At 55.4% G+C, this 17,747-nt stretch overlaps 2 protein-coding genes across 7 annotated transcripts; one reads left to right on the top strand and one right to left on the bottom strand.

Annotated features, from left to right (window-relative positions):
* Nucleotides 1–6: 6 nt before the first annotated feature.
* Nucleotides 7–4,689, bottom strand: MTX1 (metaxin 1). Of its 2 annotated transcripts, none has more exons than XM_063103708.1 (8): nucleotides 4,466–4,689; nucleotides 3,399–3,468; nucleotides 3,186–3,265; nucleotides 1,599–1,691; nucleotides 1,250–1,432; nucleotides 1,050–1,126; nucleotides 458–612; nucleotides 7–357 (listed from the first exon to the last, which is right to left on the bottom strand). In XM_063103708.1, exons 1-8 carry the CDS (start codon nucleotides 4,544–4,546, stop codon nucleotides 143–145), a joined length of 954 nt encoding a protein of 317 aa, XP_062959778.1. In that variant the 5' UTR covers nucleotides 4,547–4,689; the 3' UTR covers nucleotides 7–142. The 2 variants fall into 2 exon arrangements, with proteins under 2 accessions (XP_062959778.1, XP_062959779.1); XM_063103709.1 differs by having other exon boundaries at nucleotides 458–582.
* THBS3 (thrombospondin 3) lies at nucleotides 4,656–16,303 on the top strand. 5 transcript variants are annotated; one of them, XM_063103703.1, is made up of 25 exons: nucleotides 4,656–4,742; nucleotides 5,325–5,998; nucleotides 6,359–6,420; nucleotides 7,060–7,266; nucleotides 7,868–8,124; nucleotides 8,228–8,330; nucleotides 9,170–9,196; nucleotides 9,403–9,485; nucleotides 9,576–9,627; nucleotides 9,754–9,902; nucleotides 10,294–10,434; nucleotides 10,661–10,738; nucleotides 11,092–11,244; nucleotides 11,438–11,548; nucleotides 11,639–11,746; nucleotides 12,069–12,228; nucleotides 12,566–12,684; nucleotides 12,822–12,874; nucleotides 13,152–13,345; nucleotides 13,536–13,714; nucleotides 13,825–13,873; nucleotides 14,085–14,281; nucleotides 14,530–14,702; nucleotides 15,794–15,933; nucleotides 16,022–16,303. In XM_063103703.1, exons 2-25 carry the CDS (start codon nucleotides 5,751–5,753, stop codon nucleotides 16,078–16,080), a joined length of 3,102 nt encoding a protein of 1,033 aa, XP_062959773.1. In that variant the 5' UTR covers nucleotides 4,656–4,742; nucleotides 5,325–5,750; the 3' UTR covers nucleotides 16,081–16,303. The 5 variants fall into 5 exon arrangements, with proteins under 5 accessions (XP_062959773.1, XP_062959775.1, XP_062959774.1 ...); XM_063103705.1 differs by lacking the exon at nucleotides 4,656–4,742 and having other exon boundaries at nucleotides 5,109–5,998; nucleotides 7,868–7,972; nucleotides 8,048–8,124; XM_063103704.1 differs by lacking the exon at nucleotides 4,656–4,742 and having other exon boundaries at nucleotides 5,109–5,998; nucleotides 6,359–6,402.
* Nucleotides 16,304–17,747: the final 1,444 nt, after the last annotated feature.

Genomic DNA, 17,747 nt, shown 5'->3' with positions numbered 1-17,747 from the left:
AGAATGTTTGATCCCACTCAGTGTGAGCAGCTTTATTCTGGGGGGTAGCACCCCATTTCTGGCTGTACCAACAATGGGGAGGTACAGGGGCCTCTGGAATGCATGACAGTAGAAAAACAAGTCCTGGGAGAATGAGGACAAATCATTCCTCTTCATCCTCTTCAGCCATACTCAGGGCCTGGGTGCCAGGGGCCCGGGCAGGCGTTGCCCTCTGGATAGATACAATGCCGCTGAGCAAGGCATAGCCCACCATGGCTGCCAGTCCTGCCAGCACAGATAGGATCTGGTTCCGGCGCCGGTATGGCTCCTCCTCAGTCTCTGGGCCTACTGGTGTCTGGTGTGGGGGTGGCACCTCAGCTGAGGGGCAAGGAAGAAGGGTGGGCAGGAGGCCTAGTTCCTGGATCCCTGCCCACTCTCCCCAGGGCCATCCCATCCCATCTGCTCATCTGCCCCTTACCTCCATCCCAGGGGAAGTAGAGGCAGAGAATGTGGGTGCAATAGGCACAGAGGTTGTGCAGCCCCTGCAGGTGGGCCTGCAGCTTCCCACTGGGCAGCTTTGCCTGTAGCAGCAGGGCCAAGTGGCTAAAGACAAAGGCATCCAAGGAGGCAGGGCTGGAGCAGAGAGAGAAGGATGGGATGGAGGAGGACAACTGGGGCAGAAGGGGTAAAGATGGAGCTAGAGGAAGAGTCAGCCCTGGGAGGTGGGCTCTGGGCAGCAGGGGGCCACTAGGGGAAGACAGGACACACAGTTGTGGACCTGGCATGGGTAGGGTTCCCCAGATGGCGCCAGCCTGGCCCTGAATGGGGCTCTATCCAAGGGCTGCATAATGGACATATTGAATGCCCTACAGCCCTGCAGGCCCCTCCTGAGCCTGGCTGCCCTCCCATCCTACGCTCCTGTGCCACTGAGGAGACTCTGGCCCCACACACAGCCCCACTGTCACCAGAGCCAGTGTCTGTCCCGAGCCTAAGCCCACCCAGCCCCAACTGCTACATCTGAACCTGTATCTTCTTCCAAGCTACCCATTACCCCCTGGAGTCAGACTCACGCATCTCCAAAGAAGAACTTCTGAGAGCCCAGGCGCTGAGAGAGAAGTGTCAGGCACTCCCGGGCCTCTCGGTACAGCTATAGGGAGGACACAGGTAGGCTTGCGGCTGCAGGAAGTGCCACCACCCCTCCTAGGCACTCCCATTCCTGGCCATCATCCTGGGGCTCATCACATACAACAGCCCCCTGCCCCGGAGCTACCTCCTTCTCCAGCTCTTCCTCATTCTCAGGCCTATGCTCCCCACACAGCAGCTGCAGCCGTTCCATGTACTGCCGCTGCATGCGGCCAGGCAGGAAGAAGTTGAGGGGAAAGGGCATAGCCTCTGCATACCACTTCCGGGTCACTTCCACATAGTTCTTGGTGTCTATCCAAAAAGTGTGTATCTGGATTGGGTAGGCAGGAGAGAAGAGGGAGGTCTGAGTCAGTGCACCTGCCTAACCCAGGGTGGGCTGTGGACCCCCACACTTCTCTGAGTCCATGTGTGGGTGTGTGTGTGCCTGACCCCCGTCCCTGCTCGCCATGAATGCTGGGAGGTCTGGGCACACTCACCAGCACTGGGAGCAACTTCTCCTCCAGTAGAGACATGAAGGCCAAGGTGTCTGCCCCTTGCCGGGCTGACAGATCATAATCAGCATTGTACTTCTGTGGAGGAAATATCCATGAGGTAGACACTGTGGGACTGCCAGGGCACTTCCCCAGGGAGGGAGGAATCCTGTCTGGTACCCCTGTCACTGGCCCTGAGGATAGCAGAGGTAGAGCAAGGAGCTTTTCCTGCTGAGGCCCCCTTGCCTGGTCCCAGCTAGTAGCCTGTTGCTGTTGGCAGAAAGCCTGGGCCTTGGATCCCGCTGGCTGTCAAGTCCTGTGCCCATCGGGGGGAGGAAGGAAGGCCTGGCCACAAACTAGGAACAGCTCCCAGAATTTCCACGGAAAGCTGGCAACATGCCTGCTGACGGCAACTTTCTAACAGTAACTTCCCCGATCCAGACACCACAAAGCTAGCAGAGCAGAGCTCAGATGCAGGTTGGGCCTCAGTCCATGCCTCAGGAACTAAGGGACGCCGTCCTCACACTCCCTGGGCCCTCTGGCTTGTTCCCTCAATGCCCAGCTCTCGGCTGTTTCTTCCACTTCATTCCATGGCCCAGGCGCCACCACCACACACACATTCCACCCCTACCCCCAGGTCTCAGCCTGCCCTACCTTCCCAGGCTCCAGTCTCTGCTCCTCAGCACTCCCTCCAACCCTGAGTAAACTTTGTCCCCAAATAACCTCTTAAGCATGATTTTTAAGTCTCTATGAGCCTCAGTTTCTTCCCTGTGGAATGAATGTAATCATCTCTTTTTCTCAATGTGGCTATGTTAGAAAATAATTTAGGAGAAAACATTTTGGAAATTGGAAAATTTCTGTTCATGTATAAGGAATCAGGACAGTGGCCCAGGCCCTGCCAGAAAATTTGGCTTTTATTTGGATTCCCTTTCTCCAGCTCTCTTAAGTTTCCATTAATTCCCTATCTCCTTCACCTTTGGGAAACCAGAAATGAGGAAGAGTAACCTACTTCTGACAATGTGTTCCCTTTGGAACCAGACCGGGAATGCTAGAAGAACCCTTGGAAAGCATGCTGGCTAAGCCCACTAGTTTTACAGATAAGGAGCTTATGGCTCTGACAGGTTAAGTGATTTGCCCAATCTCAATAACAGAGCAAAGAACATAGCCTAGGCTTCTCCACTCCTCTTGTAATGCTCTTTCAATTTCCCCAACCTGGCTCTAAGCGTTGTCCATCCTGAGCCCCATATCCAGCCCAACCTAGTCCCTGAAAATAGGGAAATGGCCCTTAGAAGTCCCTCTCCAGTCCCATCTTTGAGGGCCTCATCAGAGCCACCTGCTTTCTTCCACTCTCTTTTCTCCTCCATGTGTCATCCGTCTATGCCTCTCTCCTTCCCTGCCCAGTGGTGCCCTGAGCTTATTCTCTGGTCTACTGCTCTACTGCATCACAGCAACATCACCTACCATCAGACTGTGTTCTCCTGATGCTCTGGGTCACCTGTGTCTAGCTTGATATATGTCTCGTGCTCAATAAATGTGTTGCACTGAACTGACTGAACTTCTCTCACTGAAAGCTCCCCTATCCAAGCCACTTACCTCTTTTCGAAGGTGGGTGATGATCTTGTGTGGTACTGAGATGACCTCTCCATGACTGGTCCGAAGGGCAGGCAGAGTTCCTGACATCGAGAGACAAATATGCCCACCAGACCCTTAGCTGCCTATCCATACATACTTGCACCACCTTCCTGCCTGTCTCCTGCTCCTCCCCTCGTACATCCCTCTCCTCAACCCCCCAGGGTTGCTGGGTACCTGAAGGGCTCCGCCAGGGGTTGGTGATCTTGTGCACCTTTAGTGGAGCACCAGTAAATCTGGCATAGGTCTGCAGGGAAAGAAGCAGAAGGCAGAATGGCCAGGGCCATGGCCCTCACAAGTGAATCAAGAAGAGAAAAAGCATTTATTGAATCTATTATGCTTAGTATCTTAGTACAAAAAAAGAGGTAGATATTACTATTCCCATTTCACAAATGGGATCAGAGAAATTATGGACATGTCCATGATTATAGGTCAGCCAGGAAAATCCTTCCCTTTATCTCCTCTCCTGACATCTACCTGGTGAACACCTATCCTCAGAAGCTTTTCCCTAACCAGTATCCCTCTTCTGGGAAGCACTAATCATGCTCTTCTTCTCTGGCAGTTTCTGTGGCCTGTTCCTACTTATATCTTACACCTGAACATTTTGTTTCATTTATTTGCTTACATGTCTGTCTTCCTGTAAATAACTTGAGGGGAGGGACCAAGTCTTATTCATCCTTGTAGAGCAATGTTTGGTATTTGGAAGAAGCCTAATACGTGCTTATCAAATCAAGGAGTGAGTGAATGAGTGAAGTGAACTAAGTCTTTCTGATACTAAAGCTCTTTCTACAGAGCCTGATTGTGGGCCGTTTGGTCCAACAAACAATAGGCTCAGTAAATACTGTTTAGTGAGGTGGAGGATGAAAGGGAAGCTGAGAAGACAAGAATGCCAAGCCGGAGGAGATCCCTGAGATCACCCAGGCTGGTAAACCTCCGGATGAAGAAACAGAACCCAGAGAGAGGAAGGGATAGCCCCAAGGTCACACAGCCAATAAATGGATGGGCAAGTACTAGAACCCATCTCCTGAACCCCTGACCAGGCCTCTTTCCATTGCTGTACGAAGCCTAGGAAATTACGACACAGGGTATTGAGCCCATCTTGGCCAAGCACGCTCTTTGATTGCCTCAGTTTCTCCCACTGCGCCCGTGCTGAGGCGCCCCGGCCAAATTCGTATACTCGGCTAGTTTGGGCCCCCTCCCCAGTCTTCCAGGGCGCAGCAGAGGGCGCCGGCGCCACCCCTCACCAGCACGGCCAGGCTGTCCAGGTCCACTGACGGTAGTCCCCAGCCTCCTGACCAGCAGAACAGCTCCATGGGGGCCGCCATCTTGCCCGCCCTCTGTCCCGGAAGCACCTCCCTGGGCACTTCTGCCCTCCCCCGCACGGCCCCGCCCCCACCACCCCCGCTGCGGCCGCTCGGGGCTGGGGACCTGGGGAGGCCGCGGGGGAGGTGCAGCTTCTCCTGGCTCTAGGGGCTGCCGGACGGCTGGGGGCGGGGCCGCGAGCTGCGGGGCAGGGCGGCCGTAAGTTGCCCTCGAAGTAGCGGAGGGCTCCCAGCCGATTGCGCCTCGGAGAGTCACGGCGCCTTGGCCGAGGGGAACCCCGAATCTCCCAGAACGCGGCGGGCCCAGGAGAGGGGTGTCTTGTGTGCCTGGGCTGGCTCTGGGGGCTCTTGACAAGCTGCACGTGGCGTGGACTACTCCGGAGCCCCTCGGGGCTCAGCCCCGAGCGGGGACTCCGGGGGGGGGGGTCCCCCGAGCCGCATGTTTTCCACAGCGCGTTATGTTTGGAGCGGGCCCTCGCCGCCTGTCGCCATGGAAACAAAACAGGGGCGGTGGCGGCGGCCGATCGGAGGCCGGGCTGGGGCCTGGGTGGGGGAGGGGAGGTGGGGCTCGCGGCTGTTTCCTGGTAGCTGGAACTCAGGCGCCCCTCCGTTTCGTCCGGGTCATGGCCCATCGTCCGCTAGTACCCACAGTGTTCCCCAGTCTGATCCATGTCTCCTGGTTTGTCCTCTGGTCTTCTACTCCTGTCCCTGGTGTCCCTTTCCTCTTTCCTGATTTCTTCACTCGGACCTCACTGACCACTGTTTTATACTCTCTTTCCAGTTCCCATCAGACGCTTCCAGACTCCAAGTTTTCCTAGGAATGAGGGAAAATGGAGGAAAGGCACATGTCAGAGAACCCCCACCCTAATAAAGAGCACTTGCTCCGTCAAAGCAGCAAACTTCATGCCATGTGGGCATCCCCTGGGCACTACAGCAAGCTAGTTTCGGCCACTCCTTTGGCATCCTTTCCCGCCAGATGTGGAATAATGCTTACTGTCTGGCACTGCCCCTGCGAGGGGTTCCTGCCTTCCCCGACTGTGGCTTCCAGAAAACAGTAGCATTCGGTAGTGCTGTGTATTCAGGCACTGAATACAACGGGATGACAGGGGAGAGGGAGGCACCTGGGGGAGAGGACTATTACGCAGGCACAGGAGGCAGGGAGGCCTCCAGGGCTCTTTCCCAGTGACCCTGGTTCCAGGAGCTGGTGATGCCTCCAGGAAGATTGGCAGTTCTTTGTTTCACACCCCCCCTCACCCTCCTGCTGCCCCCCCCAAACTCCCCCCTCCGTCCCTCCGCCCCCCGCTCCTGCTCTCTCCGCCTAGCCTTGTCCCCTCCCAGCCGCCTGCTTGCCAGGGGTAGTGAGCCGGCTGAGCGGCATGGAGACGCCGGAACTTCGGGGGGCCCTGGCTCTTCTCCTCCTTTGCTCTTTCGCATCTGCCAGTCAGGACCTGCAGGGTAAGCCTGTCTCCATCCTCTTAGACCCTTCTCTGCCTCCTCCTCATTTGCCCCCAGCCCAGATAGCAGGGAACATGTGGGCCAGGGGAGAGGGGAAGGGTCCTGAAACTGAGCTGGAGGAGAGTTACACTGTCTAGAGTTGGTGAAATTATGGCCTGGTGGGGAGGAGTGGGCACCAGAGAATGGTGGGTGAGTGGGAACTGGCCAGGATCAGGCATAAGGCCAGGGCAGAGGACTCAGGAACTGGATGCTAGAGCTGCCTGGCTGGGTTGGTGTCTGAGCATCTGCAGGTACCCCAGGGTCTGGGATAGCAGCGTGAAGAAAGGTGTACTGTGTGGGTCCCTGTGCTTCGTCCCCCAGGTCTCCTGGCCGCCGAAGGACAGGACAGGGGTGGAGACCAAGAGGTCTGGGCTCTCCCGGAGGTCTGGTTGAAGGATGGGCCCATGGGTGTGGGAGAGGTAGCTGGAGCAGATGACACAGGCATAGATTCTTTACTGACTGAAGGGGAAACCGCAGATTGGTCAGGTCACAGGAGGCAAAGGAGCCAAGTCCTGCATTCCCGTGGGATAGAGCCCAGACGGTGGGAGGGTCGGAGCCCTCAGTGGGCAGCTGTTCTTATCCAGAGTGAGTGTGCTGAGCCCCCAGGATGGGAGGAGCACTAGGGGGTGGAATAAGCCAAACCAGCAGTGGAAAGAGAAGCTGCTTCCCATTTCTGTGCAGTGGGCACCAGGTGCCACTCCTGCCTGGGATCAGCAGTGTCTACCTTGCGCCACCTGGTGGGGGCATCTTATGTGTGCAGGGTGCTGTTTCTGTATTTCCAAGTGAGCCTCTGGCCTGCAGGTTCCCAGAAGATGGTAGTGGGCAATAATGAGGTAAAAGGGAGGCATAATGCCTCTGTGCTCTGATAGCAACAAGGGTTGAGTTTTGAGAAGGTGACTAATGCTGCATGGTTGTGAGTGTGGGGGGTGATGAGAGAGGCCCCACCCCTGAGGGCTCAGGGGAGAGGGCAGGCCTTAGCATTTGACCCCTTTCTCTGACCTTGATAATCCTTGCCTGGCTAGTAATTGACCTGCTGACTGTGGGCGAGTCCCGGCAGATGGTAGCTGTGGCAGAGAAGATCCGGACAGCCCTGCTCACTGCTGGGGACATCTACCTCTTGTCCACCTTCCGCCTGCCCCCCAAGCAGGGTGGTGTCCTCTTTGGCCTCTACTCTCGTCAAGACAACACACGATGGCTGGAGGCCTCTGTTGTGGGCAAGATCAACAAAGGTGACTGAGGGGCATTTCCTTTCTTGCAGTGGTGATCCCCCTGAACACTCACCCTCATTCCCACTCCCAGTTGCCTCCTAATTCTCCTTGGCCTCCACTGGGGACAATGGCCCCATCAGGTTGTGCCCAGGCATCAGGGGCAGCTGGTATTGGGCACTTAGGAGATGCCTCAGAAGGCCAGGTACCAAACCAATAGAGTGAGGCCTGATATCTATAGAGATGGGAGGTTGTACTTGGGGATACCTAGAGGTAGGGTAAGACATGTCTCTTTGCCCCGGCAGTGATATAGAGAAGTTCTTCAGATCCGTGGGACAGTTTGGTGGGTACAGAACCAGCTGCCACTCCAGGAGAGGATAGAGTGATCTGATGCCACTGAAGACTAAGAAAATCATAGTCTGTAAACCAATTTGAGAAACATTTATTGTGTACCTTTTATGTATAAAGCATTATAAGATACATATAGGATACATATGGATAAGATACATAGCTGAATTAAGGATGGTAGCCCTAGAGATGTGGTATCCAGAAGAGTTGATCCAAAGCTCACCTGGGAAACAGGGTATGGGGGACAGTGCCGATACTGACCTCCCCTCCTGGGCAGTACTGGTGCGGTATCAGCGGGAGGATGGCAAAGTCCACGCAGTGAACCTACAGCAAGCAGGCCTGGCTGATGGGCGCACACACACGGCTCTCCTGCGACTTCGAGGTCCGTCCCGACCCAGCCCTGCCCTGCAGCTCTATGTGGACTGCAAATTGGGTGACCAACATGCTGGACTTCCAGCACTGGCCCCCATTCCTCCAGCAGAGGTTGATGGGCTGGAGATTAGGACTGGACAGAAGGCTTATTTGAGGATGCAGGTGAGCAGAGAGGACCCTCTTGAGTTTCTGTAGAAACAGAGTTTACACCATTGGGGGAGGAGTTGATAGATCCTCCCACCTTACTCTGCTGTTATCCCCCCAGGGCTTTGTGGAATCTATGAAAATTATTCTTGGCGGGTCCATGGCCCGGGTAGGAGCCCTGAGTGAGTGTCCATTCCAAGGGGACGAGTCCATCCACAGTACAGGTAACACGGAGACTTCTGCTAGCTGACACTGGACTACAGGTCCTATGATCTTTGGTGACTCCCTATCCACTCTACCTCCATCCCTCTTACCACCCATTTCTTTGGCTCACCTATTCCTGAGGTTTCTGACCCTATTACCCCAAACCTTTCATCTCTGACTCTTATCATCCCAGGAGGTATAGGTAAAAAAAAAAAAATTCCCTGTTCAGGTCATCTCACCTACCAGGGTGGCCAAAATAATAAAATGATTGAAGAGAAGAGTGTAACTATGAGGAACTTCGGGTGAGGCAGGGGAGGAAGCAGCAGCTAATTGCTTGGTCTTGGCTGAATGAGATACTGGTCTGACATCTTTTTAAGCTCCCATTGGCAGTTCTCACCTACCAGCAGTTTCTCTGAACATTGCCCATCTTTCTGCCTGGTCTTTCTGACAAGGATGTTCAGAGGCTCTTACCTAAATAAGACATCCACTTTTCCCAGATATTTCAAAGAAAGAACTCTCGAAATGTAAGCTATGGAAGGAGGGAGGCAATGGAATGTATTGGGGTCCTGGCCCTGCTTTGGGTCACCTCTCACTTGGATTCCTTGTGCCACTATCACTCCTGGGAATAGGGAGTGTTTGAATTTTGACTTCCTATGAGGCAACTCCCTTAGGTCCATTGCCCAGTGGAAAGAGCTGGTGCTGCTTGCCTGTCACCTGTCCTCCCACCATCCAACACCCCATCTTTATTCTGAGGCTCCAACCCTCTGTCCTTGTCCCTCTCTCCCTTCCTCCTCACCAGCCAGGCCCCTCTTCACATCTCTATCCCACTCCCCTGACTGTGTTTTCTTCTCCTCTCCAGTGACCAATGCACTGCACTCCATCCTAGGTGAGTAGGCCATGATGAAGGGGTAGAGCATGGATGGTGAGAGCCCCTGGCTTTAACAGCTGCCTGACACAAACTCTTCTGTCAGGAATGGGGTGGGTTTTAAAGGTAGGGGTTGGGCAACAGTGGCAGGAGCTGGCTTATTGCCCAAGGAGGGGCCAGGGCTGGCACCCCAGTTCTGAGCCTCTCCACACCCTGGGCCCTGACAGGGGAGCAGACCAAGGCGCTTGTCACGCAACTCACCCTCTTCAACCAGATCCTGGTGGAGCTGCGGGATGATATCCGAGACCAGGTTTGGGTGGGCCAGTGAAGGGTGGTACTGATTCTGAGGTGGGGTGAGAGATGCCAAGAGCTGACTCATCCCCATCCTTTTGTCTACCAGGTGAAGGAAATGTCCCTGATCCGAAACACCATCATGGAGTGTCAGGTGTGCGGTGAGTGGGAGAGCAGGGGAGGGTTCTGGATAGCATCACTGTGCTCTCCACCCCACGGCTTCAGCTTCCCCTTCCAGTGATTTGAATGGTGACCTCTGGGTGGCTCTGACTGTGCCCGCCCCCCAGGTTTCCACGAGCAGCGTTCCCACTGCAGCCCCAACCCCTGCTTCCGAGGCGTGGACTGCATGGAAGTGTACGAGTACCCTGGCTACCGCTGTGGGCCCTGCCCCCCAGGCCTGCAGGGCAATGGCACCCACTGCAGTGACATCAATGAGGTGGGAATGGGCAGAGCCCAGAAGGGTGCAGCAAGCTGGGGTGAGGGTATCAGGAGGGGCACAGGAGGGTAGGATGAATGTTGGTCAGAAGCGGAGGAATCTGGGGTTTAGGAGAGGTCAGACATCAAAAAAGTGTGAGATGGGAGGGAGACAGAAGGTCTGGGGCAAAGACTGAAGAGCCACACAAGAGAAGGAGCTGGGGGAGTGGCAGGGGAAGTTTGAGTTGGCTAGGCAGGAGCACAGGAGGGAGCAGGGGAACCCAGAGGGAGGCTGGGGGTGGGGATCAGATGGGGCACAATGAGGGGGGTGGGGAGAGCTGCAAAAAGTAGAGACCAGGAGCAATGAGTTCCCCTGGGGAGGCCTGACCTCTTCCTTCTCATCTGGCCTCCAGTGTGCTCATGCTGACCCGTGTTTCCCAGGCTCCAGCTGCATCAACACCATGCCCGGCTTCCACTGTGAGGCCTGTCCTCGAGGGTACAAGGGCACACAGGTGTCTGGTGTGGGCATCGATTATGCCCGGGCCAGCAAACAGGTCAGACTGGGTAGTGTGTATGAACAAGAGATTTTGGCCTTGCAGAGGCCAGGGGCTTTTGGGTTGGACACAGAACCCTTGTGATAAGTGGGATGAGGCTGGCTTTGCATTGGCTTTCGGTCTGGGCTTAATATCAATGTTCACAGATAAGACCACACCAGTGCCCTCTCCTGTATCTGAGGAGATCCACCATAGGTCTGGTTCTACCCAAAGTCTGCCCCTTCAGGTCTGCAACGACATTGATGAATGCAATGATGGTAACAATGGTGGCTGTGACCCAAACTCCATCTGCACCAACACTGTGGTGAGTAGAGTACCGTGAGTGTGTCTGGGGTGGTAGGAATGTGTAAATGCCGCCTCTTCAAATTTCCTGCTGCTCTTCCTCCTTCCTTAAGGCACCACACAGAGTAGATGTTCCCATGGACCTTGTTTGGAATTCTAGTTCCTGCCTCTTACTAGCTGTGACGTTTTCTGAGCCTCAGCTTTCTCATTTGAAAAATGGGGCTATTACCTGCCTTGAAAGGTTGTCATGAGAACCTTAGGGATACACCTGGCATAGTTATGCGTGCCCATCCTATACCCAGCAGTGGGGTGGTGCCAGTCCCGGGTGCCTGGCAAGCTCACCTACTTCCTAAGACACTACTGCCCCATTCTTAGGGCTCTTTCAAGTGTGGTCCCTGCCGCCTGGGTTTCCTGGGCAACCAGAGCCAGGGCTGCTTCCCAGCCCAGACCTGCCACAGCCCAGCCCACAGCCCCTGCCACGTCCATGCTCACTGTCTCTTTGAACGCAACGGTGCAGTATCCTGCCAGGTGAGCTAGAACTGGGGCTTGGAAGGAAAAGTGAGAATCTGGGGAAAGGCACAGGACTGGACTGTGGGCTTTCATGGGAAAGGAAGGGGCTTGGGCCCAGGAACTGGTTGCAGGGGAGAAGAGAGCCTTGAATCTATAAGCGGTGTGGGGAGACAGCCCAAACTGCTAACTCTTACCCTTTGTGTTGCCCCAGTGTAACGTGGGCTGGGCAGGAAACGGGAACGTGTGTGGGCCTGACACAGACATCGACGGCTACCCAGACCAGGCACTACCCTGCATGGATAACAATAAACACTGCAAGCAGGTGCAGGGGGCAGGTGGGCGATTGAGCATGGGGGGGAGCCCCAGGCTGGGTCAGGCCAGAACTCATCTTCTTCCTCCCTCTTTACTTTAGGACAACTGCCTTTTGACACCCAACTCTGGGCAGGAAGATGCTGATAATGATGGTGTGGGGGACCAGTGTGATGATGATGCTGATGGGGATGGGATCAAAAATGTTGAGGTGATACCTAGACTGTCCTCCCACTTCCAGCTTCTCTGCTCTCCTCCTCCTGTTCTGTGTCTCTTGCCTCATCCCACAATCCTACCTCTCCTTGTCCCCTGGCAATTCTCTAGGAAGGGCCCCAGTAGTCCAAATTAGGGAGGGATAAACCTGGTGCCCAGGACAAGGTGGACTACATGGAGTTGGGTAGGTGGGACTGCATGGAGCAGGTAGATGGTCACAGAATGGTGATCTTAGACAAGGATACAGGAACAAGATGGGTGCAAGATGGCCAGTGGTTTGGGAGAAGATCTGACCCTTCCCCTCCCACCCCTCTGCCCAGGACAACTGCCGGCTATTCCCCAATAAAGACCAGCAGAACTCCGATACAGATTCATTTGGTGATGCCTGTGACAATTGCCCTAACGTTCCCAACAATGACCAGAAGGACACAGATGGCAATGGAGAAGGAGATGCCTGTGACAACGACGTGGATGGGGATGGTGCAGGCCTGGGGCTAAGGGGGTGGCTGGGAGATGTGTAAGAATTTGGACACAGGTGGGGATGAAGCAGGGAGGCTAGGAAGCCTGAGACTGGGGAGTATGCTTGGGGAAGTTGGTGTGGGTGAGGGAAGATTACCTGCAGTGAATGTCAGTGGGAATGTGAGGTGGGGTGTAGGGTTAAGTAGGATGTGGGCTACGGGGTGAGACAAGGTACAGGCAGATTTCCTGACCAGTTGTCCTTTGGGTCAGGAGACAAAAGCTCAAGGCTTCCACCACCCTAGAAGAAAGAGCATGACATGTTCTAGTGACAGCCTTGTGCTACCCCGCATTCTTCTAGGCATCCCCAATGGATTGGACAATTGCCCTAAAGTCCCCAACCCACTACAGACAGACAGGGATGAGGATGGAGTGGGAGATGCTTGTGACAGCTGCCCTGAAATGAGCAATCCTACCCAGGTACAGGGGAACAGCAAGGGAAGGGGAGGTGTAGGGGAACTGGTGGATGAGGCCCCGCCCTTTGGATGGGAAGTGGTTAGGTCACCCTCTTCAGAGTCATCAAGAGGAGATGGTGAGAACAGGACCCTCTCTCTCAGACAGATGCAGACAGCGACCTGGTAGGGGATGTCTGTGACACCAACGAAGACAGGTAGGGTCTTGGCCAAAAGATGCAAGGTCTTAGGGGATATTTTACTTACCTCCAGTATATTCTTAAATCTCCATATGACTTAGCTTTAATTCTTCACCATTATCGGGTAGGAAGTCATTCTCATAGTCTACTCTCCATTCCTACTATTGGACCTCATCTGGCTTACTATAAGGGGTCTGGTTGGCTGAAGAGTAGACTCCAAGAGAATCCTAAGCAGAAGAGAGGGGAATGATGGGGGGTGCCATTAGAGCCTTTATTTAGTGCCTGTTCTGAACAGCGATGGGGATGGGCATCAGGACACCAAGGACAACTGCCCACAGTTGCCGAATAGCTCCCAGCTGGACTCAGACAATGATGGACTTGGAGATGAGTGTGATGGGGATGATGACAATGATGGTGTCCCAGATTATGTGCCTCCTGGTCCTGATAACTGTCGCCTGGTACCCAATCCCAATCAGAAAGACTCAGATGGTAAGGCTGGGGGCCCCGGAGAGGGTTGGATTGGTGTGGGCTTTGCTCAGGGGGAGGCAGCAGGCCCTGCTGGAGAACAAGGAAGGGCAGGGTAGGAGAAGAGGTCAGGAATGTAAGGCCCAAAAGGTGGTAGTGTTGACTAGTGGCAGTGGCCACGGCTTTCCTGAGCACCTAGCCTCACTCTGCCCAGGCAATGGTGTTGGTGATGTGTGTGAGGACGACTTTGACAATGATGCAGTGGTCGACCCCCTGGATGTGTGTCCCGAAAGTGCAGAGGTAACCCTCACGGATTTTCGGGCCTATCAGACCGTCGTCCTGGATCCTGAGGGTGATGCTCAGATTGACCCAAACTGGGTTGTGCTCAACCAGGTACTCAGGGCAGTGGGCTGGGAGTGTGCTATCAGACCAGACTACCAGGTGGGGCCTAGGTGGGGTAGTGTGCCTATATCAGGGCTTTTTTTTTTACCATACAACACCAGGGCATGGAAATTGTTCAGACCATGAACAGTGACCCCGGCCTAGCAGTTGGTATGTAAGGAACACCCAGTTCAATCATTTCTGAACAGAGGAATCCTACAGGGGCAGAAGGTTGGGGAGGAAACAGACAGGGAGGATGGGCAAAGAGGCAAGAATGAAGGCAGTGGGGAAAGCTGGCCACACATATGGCTGGCATCCCTTTCCACCCCCACCCCACCGTGGCTTTGCTACCCCTGACTTTTACCCCCCGCCCCTGCCACAGGATACACAGCCTTCAATGGTGTGGACTTTGAAGGCACCTTCCACGTGAACACAGTGACTGATGATGACTATGCAGGCTTTCTCTTCAGTTATCAGGACAGCGGCCGTTTCTACGTGGTTATGTGGAAGCAGACGGAACAGACCTACTGGCAGGCCACACCTTTCCGGGCTGTTGCCCAGCCTGGGCTACAGCTCAAGGTCCCCCAACTGCCCAGATTCTCCAACCCAGGGCCCTTTCCCAAGGCTCTCCCCACCCAGCCCCAGGGCCCCCACTGCCTGACTGTGAACCCTCTTACCCAGACATCTGGCTTGGAGGTCAAGTCTCTGGGGCTCCAGAGCATTCTCCTGACCTCCTTGACTCCCTTTCCCACCGGCACTTACCAATCTGTTGACTCCCCTCACTCCGGTCCTGTGGTTGACCCACTGTCTTTGCCAATGCCCCCCAGGCAGTGACATCAGTGTCTGGCCCAGGCGAACAACTCCGGAATGCCTTGTGGCATACTGGCCACACCCCTGATCAGGTACGATTGCTGTGGACTGACCCACGAAATGTGGGCTGGCGTGACAAGACCTCCTATCGTTGGCAGCTGCTGCATCGACCTCAAGTTGGCTACATTAGGTAAGGAGAGGGGCTAAGCCCTCCTAGGAGATCCCAGGCTGGCCTTTTCTTCCCCTTTAGCTGGAACTTGCCAGTGACCTTCCCTCTACTCAATTGCTTGTGCCACGGGCAGGGACTGTGGCCATGTCTCTACATCTTCCTTCTCACCACAGACAGGAGGACCTATAGTCAATGTTGGTCAAGTCATGCAACCTTTGTGCCCCATTTCCCCCCCTGTAAATCGAGGGCACTGCCCTTAACAGTTCTCTGGGAACCTCTATATCCCAGGCCAATCTGGGGAAGGGCACATCACATCAGCCTTTTTTTTTTTAAAAAAAAAGATGACCGGTAAGGGGGTCCCAACCCTTGACCTGGTGCTATCAGCACCAGGCTCTCCCAAGTGAGCCAACAGGCCATCCCTATATAGGGATCCGGACCCATGGCCTCGGTGTTATCAGCACCACACCCTTCCGAGTGAGCCACAGGCTGGCCTCTCACACATGGGCGTCTTAATTGGTACAGCCTAGAACCTGCCTATCAAAGTGTCTGACCTGGAAGGGATCATTTACAGAAGAACAAACTGGGGCCCAGACTTCACAGGCCTCACAGTTCAGAACTTTATCCACAACTTTGTGTTTCCCTCCAACAAGTGCCCCTCGTTGTTGGGGATAACTGTAAAGGGAGGAGAAATGGGTCTTCTTAGAGGCTGGACTTTCCATGGCCAAGAGACCAGAGCTCAGGGATCTGGGTTGGTTCCCCTTTAAGGTGCCTGGGCCGTGGGGTGCCAGGACAAGGGATAAACGGGGGTGGACTAGAGCCTGGGAATAGGGTGACTTCACCCCCCAGCCTATTGTGCTCATTGTCATGGCAACTCAATCCTCGCTTGGAATGTGGCTGATGCTTTGAGATGCAAAAGGGGCCGGACAAAGAGCTAGGGGCCCCAGGCCTGAGAAAAGCACCCCCTTCCCTCCCCTTTCCTTCCTCCCTCTCCCTCCCTCCCTTCTCTCTCAGGCCTGGTGAGTTCTAAGGGGGCTGGGGATAAGTAGGGTCCTGGGCATGGTGACACAGTGCCCACTGGCACCCTCACCAATGGACACCCCTATCCTGGACAGGGTGAAGCTTTATGAAGGTCCCCAGCTAGTGGCAGATTCTGGGGTGATCATTGACACTTCCATGCGAGGGGGGCGTCTTGGTGTATTCTGCTTCTCCCAAGAAAACATCATTTGGTCCAATCTCCAGTATCGATGCAATGGTGAGGCTCTAGACCAAAATCAACCTTACCCCTCATGCCCCGGTGAGAGAGCTACATCCTCTGACTTTACTTATTTCCCCTTCTTTAGACACAGTACCGGAGGACTTTGAGCCATTCCGGAGGCAGCTGCTCCAAGGAAGGGTGTGAGGAGGTGGACACCAGATTCAGAATCCTGATTTGAGACCATTTGGCCTTGGGGTCCGTCCTGGAGACCCTGGGGTCTAAGCTCCAGCCCCTTAGCCAAACACAGACCCTCCTCTGGCACCCGTCAGGAGTTTAGCCCCAGAGGGGTTGTGACCCCACGGTTCAGGGGATGGGACGTTTTCAAGGGGTATAACTCAGGCACTAACCCCAGGAACAATACCAGTACGTTGCCATAAAGTTCCAGTTGTTTTCTAAGCCAGTGCAATTGCTTACTTTAGGGATTTTTTGGGATATGGTGGGGAATAGAAAGAAACCTATTAGGTGGTAAAGGAGAAAGGCTGGTAGGATGGAAGTTAGAGACCTAGGGGAAGTTTGGCTGAATTTTGGGGTGCAGGTGGGGAAGGTGCTGGATGAGGTTAAGTGAAGGATGGGGTGTCGGTGGGAGGATAGCTAAAGTCCTCCCAGCCTCACTTACTCACGGTGGTAGCGGCGACACTCCAGTCTATCTTAGATCAGTCGGGATCGAGAGCCAGGAGGGCGGGGGCTGCCCCGTTCGGGGTGAGGGGGAGGCCGGGGGGCCGGGGGGGCCGGAGGCCGGGACGAGTGCAATATTGGCGGGGGAAAGAACAACACTGCACCGCGTCCCGTCCCTCCCGCCCGCCCGGGGCCCGGGATCCCGCTCCCCACCGCCCGAAGCCGTCTCGGCCCAAGAACCAGGGGCACGCTGGGGAGTTGGGTCCACCCTGGAGGCCAGAGAGACTTGGCGCCCGGAAGGTGAAAGGGACGGTAAGGGGGAGGGGGCTGAAGGGAAAAGCGGAGCCCGCGGCGTCCCGAAAGGCCGTTTTCCGACGCCTGGGCGTTGCGCGCGCTTGCTCTTTAAATACTCAGACTGCGCGGTGCGGAGCCGTCGCCATGGTGACGCGTGTCCCAGCAACCGAACTGAATGGCTGTTGCCTGGCGACGCCGGGAGTTAAGGTTTGGGGCCGCCCCGCTAGACTCTCGTGCTTTCTCCAGCCGCGGGTGGGGGGGCTTCCCCGCCTCTCCGGCCCAGGCGCCCCGGCGCGCTGACGTAAGACGCCTCCGCCGGTCCCGCGCCCGCCCCGGGGTCCCGCCGCTGCACAAAGCGGCCCCTTGGAGACCGAGCGGCGCGTGGGCGGGAGCGGCGGTTCCTCGCTGCCTGATCCGGCTTCCCTCCAGTCCCGCGCCGCACCATAGTGTTTTAAAAGTATCATTTGCCAATCCGTGTTCGCTGGAGCTAAGAATTGTTTTCCTCATACTGTCATAACTGCTTCCGTCGGCCTAGACCACAACCCAGAACCGTCGGACCGGGCCTGATACCCTAAATTCCACGTGCCGCTGCGGCCTAAATACCTCCCTGCTCCCAAGGACGCCTGCCCTTCAGAATACCTCTCGACTCTCCTACATTACGCGCCTTTACGTATGGTTTTGCTCCTTCCACGTGCCTTCCAGTCCCAAACACCACTCTGCTCCCCAAAGGGTAGTTCCGTGCCCCCAAACTTCGTTCTGTTGCCCCACCTACTTTACGCCTCCCCTGCCCCCCCAGATAACCAATCGCATTCTCCCTCCCACATTTCGATGTCCTCTCCCACATACCTCGGTGCCCATTCCGCATATCTCAGGACCCCACGCACTTAGCCCCGTTTCCTTCA

Source organism: Cynocephalus volans, chromosome 8 (assembly GCF_027409185.1).
Source record: "Cynocephalus volans isolate mCynVol1 chromosome 8, mCynVol1.pri, whole genome shotgun sequence".
NCBI classification, from domain to species: Eukaryota; Metazoa; Chordata; class Mammalia; order Dermoptera; family Cynocephalidae; genus Cynocephalus; species Cynocephalus volans.
The sequence above is the reverse complement of the archived record's forward strand: the minus strand, read 5'-3'. Positions and strand labels throughout refer to the sequence as shown.